At 37.0% G+C, this 13,274-nt stretch overlaps 1 protein-coding gene across 2 annotated transcripts; it reads right to left on the reverse strand.

The window, feature by feature from the left end:
- Window positions 1-3,036: 3,036 nt before the first annotated feature.
- LOC108681065 (programmed cell death protein 6) lies at window positions 3,037-12,873 on the reverse strand. 2 transcript variants are annotated; one of them, XM_018170034.2, is made up of 5 exons: window positions 12,739-12,873; window positions 11,631-11,737; window positions 11,072-11,237; window positions 10,279-10,381; window positions 3,037-5,376 (listed from the first exon to the last, which is right to left on the reverse strand). In XM_018170034.2, exons 1-5 carry the CDS (start codon window positions 12,783-12,785, stop codon window positions 5,275-5,277), a joined length of 525 nt encoding a protein of 174 aa, XP_018025523.1. In that variant the 5' UTR covers window positions 12,786-12,873; the 3' UTR covers window positions 3,037-5,274. The 2 variants fall into 2 exon arrangements, with proteins under 2 accessions (XP_018025523.1, XP_018025524.1); XM_018170035.1 differs by lacking the exon at window positions 3,037-5,376 and adding an exon at window positions 6,472-8,422.
- Window positions 12,874-13,274: the final 401 nt, after the last annotated feature.

Below are 13,274 nucleotides of genomic sequence, written 5' to 3' on the forward strand. Positions count from 1 at the left end.
TGATTCTAGAGGGGCCCACAATGCAGATGAGGCGTTCCGGAAGCGATCAGCAAGCTAAGTCACCAATGCTTGTCTGAAAAGGAAAGGAAATGAGAATGAAGTTGCTAGGGAATTCATAAAGCACGTTCGAGGAGTTTTAACCTCTGAAGGGCTTTAATATTTAAGGGCCGTTGTGTGGAGGTGAGGTTATCAGGCTTCTTTAGCTAGGAACAAACTTGTACGTGTAATCCAGCTAAATTAAAAGATCTTGATTTGCTTCAAACATGTATCTATTATCTTACACTTAGCTTTTCTCAATTCCAAAATGAAATGTACGAATGAAACTGAAGAATGAACATTTTGGTCCCTATAATAAACATTTGATATTGATTTAGTCATTATGACTAATTGAAGACATAGCTTACTGATTGCTTTCGTAATTTTCATTATTTCATTTCTTACAATAAAAAGTGATGCATTAATTCTATCTTTCCAGATTCATGCAAAAGATGTTCCTACGAGGTGATTCGGTAATCATCGTAGTCAAGAATCCTTTAGGGCAGCAACAAACTGCATAAGAGTTTTGTTTAGTTTCAGTAAACTTTCACCTTCGGATCTCCGTTTTTATTTCAAGTCTAGTTTCAGTCTTTCTCGTGTCTCAATCATAACTGCTGGTAGTTACGAAATATGCCACGTCATTATATACATAATACTAAATAAATTTTCGGTAATTGTGTAATTTTCTGTTACCTTTTTTGAATGCTTAACATCTCCATCGCAACAATACAAGATGAATAACAAGACTTACAGTGGGGGAAATAAATATTCGTACACTCGAAGAATCGTATTTTAATGTATGTAAGTACACAAACTTAACAGGAAAAGTGATTTAAGTTATGTATAGAGACGCATAGTATTCAAAAATACTATCAAAAGAAATTAAATCTCAATGCAACAAAAAACAATGCAACATGTTCACTTTTCGGGTGGAAAAAGTATTCGTACAAAACAATAAATCCGCATTATTTTAATTTAATACTTGGTTGAATACCCTTTATTCAGCTCAACAGATACCTACCAGTCTATTTCTATACGTCTCGACCAATGATTTGCAGATGCTGACTGGTATTTTATACCATTCTTCTTGGCACACCACCTTAAGATTCTCAATGTTTGTTGGGGACCTTTTCTTAATTTGAATCTTCAAATACCGCCACAAATTTTCAATCGGATTCAAGTCCGGCGACTGGCTTGGCCATTCCATAACGTGTACATTTCTATCAGCGAACCATTTCTTTGTGGATCTTGCAGTATGCTTAGGATCGTTATCCTGCTGGAAAATCCAATCACCAGGTAGCTCTAGTTTCTCAACAGAAGTCGTCAAATTATTTTCCAGGATGCTCTGGTAGTTTGCAGCATTCATCCTACCATCTATAAGTGATATGTTACCAACACCTTTTGCGGAGAAACAGCCCCAGATCATGATGTTGCCACCACCAAACTTTACAGTAGGCACAGTGTTCTTTGGAAGGTAGGCTTCACCGTCTTTCCTCCACACATGGTGACGATAATTTCGACCGAAAAGCTCAATTTTTGTTTCGTCCGTCCAAAGAACCTTTTCCCAAAAAGCATAGTCTTTGTCCTTATGCTCCTTGACGAATTTCAGCCTGGCATCTCGATGTCGTTTCATTAGGAGTGGGGTCTTTCTTGGGGTGCGTGATTTTAATTCGTTTCTGTGAAGTTCATTGCTTATCGTTCGTTTGGTACTTGAATTCCTGAGGCACTCAGGTGACTTTGCAACTCTCCTCGAGTAATCTGTGGATTTTCTTGGATTTTTCGTCCCAATAATCTAGCAGATCGTGCAGAAATCTTCCTAGGAGCACCTGATCGTCTTTGGTTTTCAACGCTGTCACGGGTCTTGAAGCGTCCAATGAACGAAGCAACTGTACTAAAAGGAACATTCAAGTGGCTAGCAATCTTCCTATAACTTCCTCCTTCCTTCCAACGCGATAGAATTAGTTGTTTTTGGGAACTTGTTAGTTCTTTACCTTTAGCCATTTTTGAGACCTTCTTGTACTACGGGCAGTTGCAGAATGATCTGGTAGTTGCAAAAATACGTTAACTATGGTTACTGATTACATTACTGGAACGTGCTACATGTTTCTAGTACATTCTGGAATGTTCTGGTGTGAAATATTAACCAAAAGTTGTTTTGTACGAATACTTTTTTGACCCGAAGAAGTTAACATGTTGCATTAATTTTTGTTGCATTGAGATTTAATTTCTATTGATGCTATTTTTGAACACAATGCGCCTCTATACATAATATAAATCACTTCTCCTGTTAAGTTTGTGTACTTACATACATTAAAATACGATTTTTCAAGTGTACGAATATTTATTTCCCCCCACTGTATATGGTTTGTACTTCACGTAGAATCTTCAAGTAGCTAAACAGCGCATGTGGAATTGTTAGTTGTAAAAACCAAGTAAAGGGCACAACGGAGATTTTCTTTGATCGAATGTAATGCCCACGAATGATGGTTGTATTGATTTTGTTCGCATTTCAGGCATACATTTGGTAGAGTGTCACTTTTCATGTTGATAAATCGATATTGTTTTAGCATGAAACATCATCGAGTAAACCGCTTATTGTCACCATTTCAGGAATGGAAAATACACTCGCTAGAAACCACTAGTCGTGTTTCCCTAAATAAGTCGACTTTGCTGGCTTCCATTACGTACAGAAGGATTTTCACGTTACGATACATAACTACATACTTGATATCCAGAGACTCGTAGGAGGCTCAATTATATGGTTAGAAAATCCATAAGAACGAACGCCTGCCGATTCCTGCCTTCTTATCATTATGCCCACTGATCAATATTCTTACCTTTACGAGACTTACCAGTACACATTGTTTTCTACGAGTACCCATTTCTGGTACGAACTTACGTTTCTTGTGGAATTTCAATTGCTTTTACCTGTTAGTAAGACTTGCAAGAATCCGGCTTAGATTTGACACTATTGAAAAACGTTGGCGAGGAAAGGTCTTGTTGCAATTAATTCAAAGTTTATTTGTCAATAGCAGTTTACATAATTCACGTGTTACAAAAACCTACTTCTAAACATGCACGTTTCAAGCCAAATATTCGGCATCAGTCTTAACAAAAGTTTCTTGTGTGACTTGGACTTGCAGCAAGGAATACTCTGTATTCCCTAAAATTTATGTGTACAGTAATGCATATTGAGTCATATGCATACTAGTCACTGGCGACAATTCATGGTGCACTGAATTTGGGGCCTTACAACTAATAAACATTGGTAGAACTACATTGAAATATTCTTGATATACAAGAAATTTATAAAATTGTAAGGGTATTTACAAGTTCCTGACGCATGCCCCGACCTCTTGCAATGGGAACCTGTCGAGTTGAGACGGTTTACGTGAGATTAAGCGTGACTCTTAAGTTCCCATCCGTTGTGCTGAGACAAGGCTTGCAACCAGACAAACAAATAAAATTATTTCACTAGAAGAACAAGAGAGATTATTACGGCAAGAATTAAAATCACATTTTCTTACAACTGATGAATTAACATTCCATAGTACGCGATTCCAAGACATTCTTAATGTTCAGACTGTGTTTTCGTTTTTGTTGGGTGTGTTATCTACAGCATTTCATTATGCGATACATAGGCATTAGAGAAGGACAAGTAGAAGAATATCTATGAAATGCGTCCGCGGTGAGCCGGTCCAACCATCGGTTCACAAAAACGAAGACTAGTTCCTTTTAACGTAAGGCCAAAACTTATGAACTTGAAACGAAAGAAATAAATTCACAGTAAATTAGACTAGGAGGATTAGACGAAATGGCATTAAACATTGCCTCCATAACAGGAAATTTAACCTTACCTGCAAATGAATAGCGTAAATATAGTCAATGTACTGGTTTTCAATTCTGATGTATATCGTCCCTAGAAATTATTCAATAAAATTTGGCTTAGTTACAATATCAGCTGGCATAAAATCACAAATAGTGCACTTTTTCAGTCAAGATAAGGTTGCCTAATCGTAAAGTCGAACATCTAACAAGAAGTAAACTAAACGACTAATGTGAGAACTTCACACGAAGGGCCTGATGAAAAAACAATGTCGTCGGAACCCAAATTTTAACCATGACGAGGCCTGAATTATAACTCGGACTAAAACCTGCACGCAAAATGTTTATGATAAAAAGATAGACATGTAAAGAAACTGTTAAGTTAAAATCACACTTAAATCTCTTATTGTTGCACACATATGGCTTTTCTGGGACCAAAGAGAGGAGGCCATGACATCTGGTGCCCGGGACGAAAGAATAAGAGTAAAGGTAGGTTCTCGCTAGGGAGGGCAAAAAACGCAGGGCCGTCAGGGAATTCAGGTGAATTCTGAGTAAATTACATCTTGAAAAAGTGTCGAAAGTAATGAAGCATATGATCATTCACCCCTAGAATAACCTCAGGATAACCCTAGGAGTTACTTCAGAACCAGACGAGGAATGACTTCAGGGTCACGCTGCTCATCACTCCGGCATAATCTCAGGAAACAATCTAAGAATAATGGCAATATTGACCCTCAGAATAACACCACTTACACACAGAAGATAATATTCTAATATTCTGAAAGTGACAATTGTCTTATCGACAACTTCCCGGTCAATACAACGAGGCAGAAAGCCAGCAGGAAATTCAAAGAAACACGACAACATTAAAAGACGAGCTATACAAGCTATTCAAGACGTCACAAGAAGAAAGGAATGGTTCACAAGTAATAATAAGAGAGCGTCACTCAGATGGAGTAAATTATCAACAATACCACATTTTTGGACAATATTTGTGAATGTTTAAAATAAGCAACCAGAACTGAAATTCTCGCGTAACATGAGATTTCAGTTTGTTGGTAACATGCCATAATGAGCAATTAATGGTATAATAGAAAGTGAAGTATAAAAATTTGGCAATAACATGAAAATATAGTAAGTGACTACAAACATCGAGGATATGAGTAATGAGTACTCCTTCTTGATACAAACTTCAACAAGAAGAGGAAAACTCGACAATATTGTAAAAAACAGCTTGACGATTCTAACTTGACAGAAATGTTATAACATTATATAACAGTAAATCTCAATGTAATATTTACTGTAGCTGGAAGAGACTAACTCGACAGAACTATAGTAACAACTGTAGCTGGTAGTAAGGACTGTAAGTTTATCGCGTGTAGCGGTGAAGGGCAGCGCACGCAGACGGCGGGACTATAGCTTCGTGCTGAAGATCATGCCCAGGAACTGCTCGTAGCCAACCGTGATGACGCCACGACGCTCTACGTCCTGCGCTGCAAACGCCTGCGTCAGCATCTGTTGGAGGTAGGCACGGGTGACTACGTCTTCACTTAATTATATACTCATGGGTCGTACCATCAAAAATAGTTACAGTATAGTTGTACTATATTATGCGTTTTGTAACTCCGTCATCCAATTACTTACGGCTTTTCAAGCTAACCTAACAATCATAATCTCATAGGTGGTACTATAAAAATTAGTTACAGTATAATAGTCACAGTATAAATAGTTGTCCCATATTATGACTTTGTAACTCCGTCAGCCGATTACTGACGGCTTTTTCTAGCAAGACCTACCAAACATAGACGAAAATAGGCTGTAACCTCTACTTAGGCCGTATCGTGTATTTAAGCGATTGATAGGACAACCCCTGAAACATGAAATCTTGCGAAAAATGATCGCTTGAAGCGATAGATACTATCAAAATTGTGGATACATCATGCGATGCTTTATACCCGTAGCATCAACCAATATGTACCATTGGGATGAAGTGGCTACATAAGAACGGACGGAGACATAGTGCCGCATTTCAGTGTTGCAGCAAATAATGTTCAAGCTAATCTGTATTACCTCATACACAATGCCAGAGGTTATGTTTTCGCTAGGGGTTGAGTTACAGCTCAGTATTGCGGGTCCCCATTCTTCAGTAAGTTCTACTTCGGTCTTTAGCATTAATCTGAGTGAACAATCGAGTCATTTGTTGACTGACAATTCATATTTCCACATTGGATCACAAAACAATAACTTCATGATCAGGAGTTGTTGTTGTGTACTTAAGTCGTATTGTTGTCCCATTGTACTTGTTGTGTTGTTCCATTCCGTCTTGATCGGAATTCAGTGGCCGATGTTGAATTTGGCATAAGCTTCACAACCAATCCCAGTCAAATTAAATAACAGAGAAAATTAAGCAAGTATACAGAAACGGTACTTCCGCAGCGTTATAATGTGAGTGATAAATTGTTACTAGATGCCATTCTTCGTTCACAGGCTCGCATAGGAAATGAGATCAATCTTTGAATGCAATGAATGCAATCAACCTTGCGGGAAACTCGCCATCGAAACACACACTGAATCCATTTCTACGCAAACAGGAGGAATTAAAATCATTGAGACACCAATTCAATATCTTATTAAAGGTTGAAATAATTTTCTATAACAATAAAGCTGCTCTAAAGTTACGGGTTCGGTAAAAGTTGCGTTTGTCGTAAGTATTCGCGAACGAAAATTTGATCATAAACTACAATCATGAAGTCGATTCAAGACAACGCCGCACCAGCAAGCGGTATCTCATTTAGTACAGTACTCCAGTCCATCAATAGACTCTGCATTCATCACGCTAATTTGGCGATGGTTTGGTCGGTCATTTCCTCATACGAGTGGTTCACCTGATACAAAATGAGACCTGAAAAACTGGCCGAGCGTAAGCAAATATAACTTGAAAACATTGAATGTTGAACGACTAAACACAAGATTTATTGCAAGTGTGGTCATGTTCTCATTCTAACCTTTAAACTAGCCTATTTTGGTCTGTAAAGAAACTCCGCGTAATGATAATTATAACTCGATTTAGGTCACGAATCAAAACAACGACTTTCAAGCGTAAAAGGCAGTCACGGCCACGAATGACATCAACCGGTAATATTCGACACCCTCCGTAATTTACAATTATAGAGTATTGGCAGCAAGACAATTTGATCATAAATAATACTATCATTACAACGGTTTAATGAGTTGAAACACCCAGCTGCCAGCATGAGTCAGTGGCGAGATCATGTCCAGAAACACGACATTTCATACCTCGAGAACATATCGCTCTCACAGCCGCAACACAGGAGTGTTGCTACTCGACTGTTCCTAAAGCTCGAGTTGAAGAATGAGATTCGTTGTTGCCTTAATACAGTATAAGGTTACCTACCTGACTTCTGAGCCAACCTCAAAAAACGTAACCTGTTTGGCGCTCAATAAAAAATTAATTTTGTCTATGGAAAGTGTGACGAGTTCAGGAAAAAAAATGGCAATTTGATGGCCGATCACAAGAAACCACGAATCTAGTTACAAGAAGGAGAGATTTCCAACTGGTGAAACTTTGAACATTAAGTTTGTTTGTTAATTACTAATTATTTTACTGTGCACATGAGATTCACATTGAAGGCGGTGTACACTCTATATTAACTACATCGAAATGGACTTAGAGGGTTGCAGCATCGGCAACTACATCACACGTTTTATTCAATTATCCAACGCAAATGAGTTGACATAAAAACATCGAGTTTTTAGTGACGAGAATAATTTGCTTATCGTTAGATGATGGAAAGCCGCTTGGACTCATAACATAATGAGTTTATGTACGAAGATTACACCCGCGTACAACATCAATTAAAAGCCTAACAGAACAAGATGTTTTTAAATCTAACTTCATTGATGACTAACACCGTCTCCTTAAAGTTCTTAATAAACGAACAGAAATGTCAGACAGGATAAAAGGAAATCTAACTTTGCACAAAAAAGTAACTGAAAATGCTATATATTCTTGAAGGAGTAGACTAGTGGCGATATCTACCGGTATATCGTCCAAAAAACAACTCAGAAACTCAAGCAAAATGAGAACCATCAAGAGGGAAGAATTGCGTATCGGCAACGATTCTAGAACGCGTTTTGTGAAGGACTAGGTGAAAGTGAAACAAGTGCTAATGTCAAGGAGGAAATAGAGGAAAAAGAAGTGATGCTATACATGAAGGTAAGGATGTTGTTCAGCTTAACACAATAGACCAGGAGGATGTAACAGAAGAGTTTGGAACATCGAGGATGACAGAAAATAATAAATGGAACAAGAGGAATTAAGAGGGCGGATAGGAAGACTGAAGAAGGCATCTACACAGTGAGTAAGAAAGTAAAAATGATGAAGATGATAGAGGAGTGGAAGCAGAACAGAAAAGCAGATGGAGATGTTAGGGAGTGGAAGCTAAAAGATTTTTGTTGTGGCCATCATGAACTGCTCATAGGAGACCGTGGCAATGCCGGTCTTGCCCTCGTCCAGCTCCTTGAACGCTGCCGTCATCGTCTGCAACCACAACCACGGTCTTAACTCAACCAAAAACGGGTGGACTTGTACCAAAAATCATATTGCTACGATATACAGCGCAACCAATGAGTTCGCACAACCAAAAATTATAGGTAATTTATTCAAGCAACAGAAGAAGGTTCTGAATTAACTTCAAACATTCTAATAGTACATATAACAGCCTTAAATAAATTAAAGGTCGATTTTGTACTTCCTTGATCCCAAGGCCAACATTTGAGGAATACCACATTCTCATAACGACCCTAGGACCGCATGACACATGTTCGCTTCGTCTCCTCGACAATAACTGCTACAAGCAAATAGCTTAGCCTCCTCTACAAAACTTTGCCTTAATCCAAAGCGAAAACAAACGTCATCACACTATCGTTAATAATTTATTTTTAGCGCATTTTCTCATTTATGGAAAAAAGGCGCTATTGTGCTCGTCATGCACGTCCGTCCGTCCGTACGTCTGTCTGTCCGTGACTTCACGTTTTCGTGGACGAGAAAGTGCGCTCTGTCACTCACTGCAGTGAGTACTGAGATTTTTTTAATTATGTGCAGCTATGGGTTTTAATTATGTGCAGCTAACGATGAAAGCAGCTATACCTGCTGTCGTTAGCAGGTAAGTAACGCGTTTAAACGGAAACGGGCATCTAGATATCGAATCAAACAGCCTATGGGCTCATCCCTAATAGAACTAAACCAAGATAGGCTATACGAGCTTCCTAGTACATCTCGGTCATAATGAGCATAATTAACGTTTGTGGCGTTGGAGACTAATGGTAATCTCATGAATATAGATAGAGTGAAATGATGAAAATCTATCTAAGTGTAGACTAAGGCCACGAGGATTAAAATGCATACAATGCACACGTTATCCAAGAAGGATTTTTCGAATCGGCGCATGAAGGGAACTGAAGCATGATAGCAGCTGACGGATGAGAGTAATAGGCGTATGAAGGAAACTGAAGCATGATAGCAGATTGCGGATAAGAATTTCCGTCTTTGTACAAACGCATTTGTGAAGATAACGCTGCGGGTCCAATAAAACTTAGGCCTAACAACACCCGATGTATGCATAACAGACAAACTTATTTGATGACAAACGCACCGAAATTTCAGATACACGCATCCAGAGGACGGAAAACGCAAAGGTCAGAAACGCAAAGGCGAGTAACGGTATTTTAAAATGTTCGGGTAAAAATTTTTGGGGTGAGAATAAATATTAATACAAAAGCGTTTCGACAAGCCAGACAGCTTCCATACAGCAGCAAAAGATATAAAAACGTCACAAAATTGAGCTCGCACACATAATGCCCCCAAAACTCAAGCAGGTACCAAAATTTGGAAAAACATTGCGAGAATATTTCATACAGGCATTTCTTAATACACGTAGCAGGGCTGACATCTTAACGTCAATCAGACTCAGGTCTGTAGTAATAAAATTCATTGCGTTCAGCGACGAGTTTGAGATAAAAAAAATAGAATAATATTTGATTAAAATCAAAGTTCGGCCACAAAATGTGTTACCAAAACGCAGTTTAGCAAAAATTGTGTTAAATCAAATTCATTGTACCAGGACGCGGTTCAGCAAAAAGTAGGTATGTTAAATAACATTCATTGATTAGGATTCATCACTGAATGTTGAAGGATGTAAGGCAGCCTGCAGGGAATAAATGTCATTACAATTCAGAGACTAGCGAGAGCTGTTCTTCAGCTTGCATTTGAAACGATTATCACAAACCTTCCTGTTAGATCATCTTATCTGTAATTATTTAAACAAATGAAAGTAAAATTAATCGAATTGCCGAAATTTCAAGAAAGAATTTCATGACAATAATCACGCCTCCCACCTGTAGCACAATGCAGCACTGAATGAAGTCATCAAAATAGATTACGCCTTTCCTCGTCCTGTCAAACTTCTGCATCAGCACGTCAAAAAATGGCTCTGAGAATCTGAAACAAAAGTGAGCAATGGTAATTAAATGATGCAGGCACAAAGGTTTCAGCAATAACAAACGTAATTGAAAGTAAATGCAAGAGCTCCATTACTAACTCTGTCAAGATTTATTATTTAATAATTGAGACAACATAGAATCAACTTTCAGAATATCAGCCCCAATTTAAAGAAGCTAAATGAGAACACAGGTCGCACAAAAAAAATATAACTATAGATATATGATCAGGACCCAGGTCTTAAATTCATTCATTTGTTCAAATCAATCAAAAACAAACAACATGTCAATAAAAACACTTTCACTTGATCTTCATTAAAAATAATTCAAAGATTTGTTTAACCATCAACTGAAGATTCATGAATGCAAAAATAATAAATTTATAGAGTAAAAGTGAGAACCCAGTTTTGCAATTAGAAAGCAATGAAGGGAGGTCTTGAGATGATTTAGAATTAAAAATCTTAAAGAAATTTTAAAGAATTTTAAATCTTGAGATGATTTAGAAACCTCATCCATATACATAGCTGAACAAAGTAAGTATAAGAAAGATTAGAAGAAACAACCCTTGGCACCAATTATCGTGACCAATTGCTGAGAGGCAAGTACCACTGTAAGTTACAATCAAATTTGAGAATAAGTGTCTCCAACAACAGCTGCCATAAGCATAAAAATATTCTACAAGCCACATTACCTGTAACCAAAAGTAGTGAGGCAAGTTTTGAGTTCTTCTTTATTGATGTTGTTGGAGTTGTCTCGGTCAAAGGACCGGAATACCTGCTGCCAGTCCGTCACATATTTCCATAGGTGAATAAAATCTTCAAATGTAATAACATTCTTGTTGGCTTTGTCAAACATACCTGCAAAAACATATCATTTTTCAGACAGATGATAATTTCTAATTTCATTCATTTTGATAACATTTTAAAAGCTTTGAAGAAAAAACTTGCATTTGAGATGAAAATCAAGAAGATCAGCAAAAATTCACATAGGAAATAAACAGAAAACAGCTAGGTATTATAAAATGCTAGTATGACAAATTTGATACGTTGATAATACAGAATAAAGATATTTGCTCTAGCTTTGAGTTAAAAGATATTAATTGATCAATTCTCAGCATTGCAGATGTTACTTAAGCAGGAAATGGAAGATCAGGTGCTAAAAATGAAAAAAATGAAGTGCAATTTTTTGCTGAGCAAGGATAATGAGCAGAGGGTTTATTGTTGCACTCAAATCTCCAGTGCTGGTCTCACCTATCATGAGTCTCACAGTGTCGGGATTAAAGGGGGTCCAGTTGCCATTAGAGAGAGCAGTCTGTAGCTCCAGAGCATCTATGGCACCACTGCGATCCTTGTCAACTCTAGGGCATATATAATTGTTAGAATGTAGTTACAAATTAAATCCCTTCTAGCAAGCTGGCTGACAGTCATCTTGGGTATTTATTACTCCTTATAATTTTATATACGGGGCATGTTTTTCAAGTAAGGACTGTTTTGGAATTAAAAAAGACATGCAAAGATGTTGCAATAATTTTATTTTTACATGAATGCCTCTACCTTAATCTACTTTTCTACATAATTTCCATGAATATTGAGGCACTTGTCATAACGTGGCACCAGTTTTTGAATACCCTTCTGACAAAATTCTGCCGCCTGACTTGGAGGTGAAATTCTGCTAAAATGGAGGTGAAACTCTGCTGAAAACGCCTGAAATTTCTTCTTTCTGATGAGTTAGGCGGCAGAATTTCAGGTATTTTTCAGCAGAATTTCACCTCCATCTCAGCAGAATTCAGAATTTCAGTAGAATTTCACCTCCAAGTCAGGCAGCAGAATTTTATCAGGAGGATATTCAAAAACTGGTGCCATGTTATGAGAAGTCCCTCAATATTCACAGAAATTATGTAGAAAAGTAGACTGAGGTACAGGCTTTCATGTAAAAAAAAATTGCGTTATCTTTGCACATCATTTTTTAATTCCAAAACGGTCCTTACCTAAAAAACTTGCCTCCTAGATAGATCCTTATAGTTATATACGGTAGATTGAACCATGAAATTGCTCAAAAATATCATAAGTATAAAACAGAAGGTTGTTTTTTCAGCAATTATTTTTGATGATATATATATAAATAAATATTTTCCTGGCACTCATTACCTTTACAAATAAGTAACCCAATAAAAAATTCCCTATTAAATTTATAATACAGTTCAACATATACCATCATTCTTCATGTATAATCTTGTACATAAGATTCTAATGCAAGGTAAAATTTCCTAAAATGGCACTTGTATCAAACATAAATTAGTTTTTCAACAATACAGCCATTCAATAGTTCAGTATTCTTGAGCTTTAATGAAAAACTTACTTCTGGAAAACAGAGAGAAGGTAGTTTCTATCAGGAACTCCAGCCATATTGATATCAGAATGATTCTTTTGTGTCAAGAAATCTGAAAAAGTGAAAATAAAACAAATGCACAAATGACCATGCAAGAATTTACAGCTGAAAGGGAGAAGAAAGGGATGGCTTGTTATCTCATCTGATAATTTTGGCACTAAGAATATAAATCTTATAATGATATAAATGCTATTTTTTCAATAACGTTCGATTAATTGTAATCAAATTTTCTTATCATCTAGCAGCAATGACACACAAGGTGCTCCTTAGCACGTTAACAGATGCACCTTGTGCACTTACCTTGCTTCTTTTTAATATATCATATAAATATAATACTGATTAATGATCAAAATTCAGAACAACAATTTTGACTGCAAGTCTTAATATTTGTCAAATTCTACTGGATTATGTACGTGTTTAAAACCTAGCACAACAGGGGTAAGACAAAATAAGGGAAACAACCAAAATTTTGATATTGTAATTTTTGAACAGATTATAAACATTGG

The sequence above is a fragment of the Hyalella azteca genome, unplaced genomic scaffold, assembly GCF_000764305.2.
Source record: "Hyalella azteca isolate HAZT.00-mixed unplaced genomic scaffold, Hazt_2.0.2 contig5199, whole genome shotgun sequence".
Lineage (NCBI taxonomy): Eukaryota > Metazoa > Arthropoda > Malacostraca > Amphipoda > Hyalellidae > Hyalella > Hyalella azteca.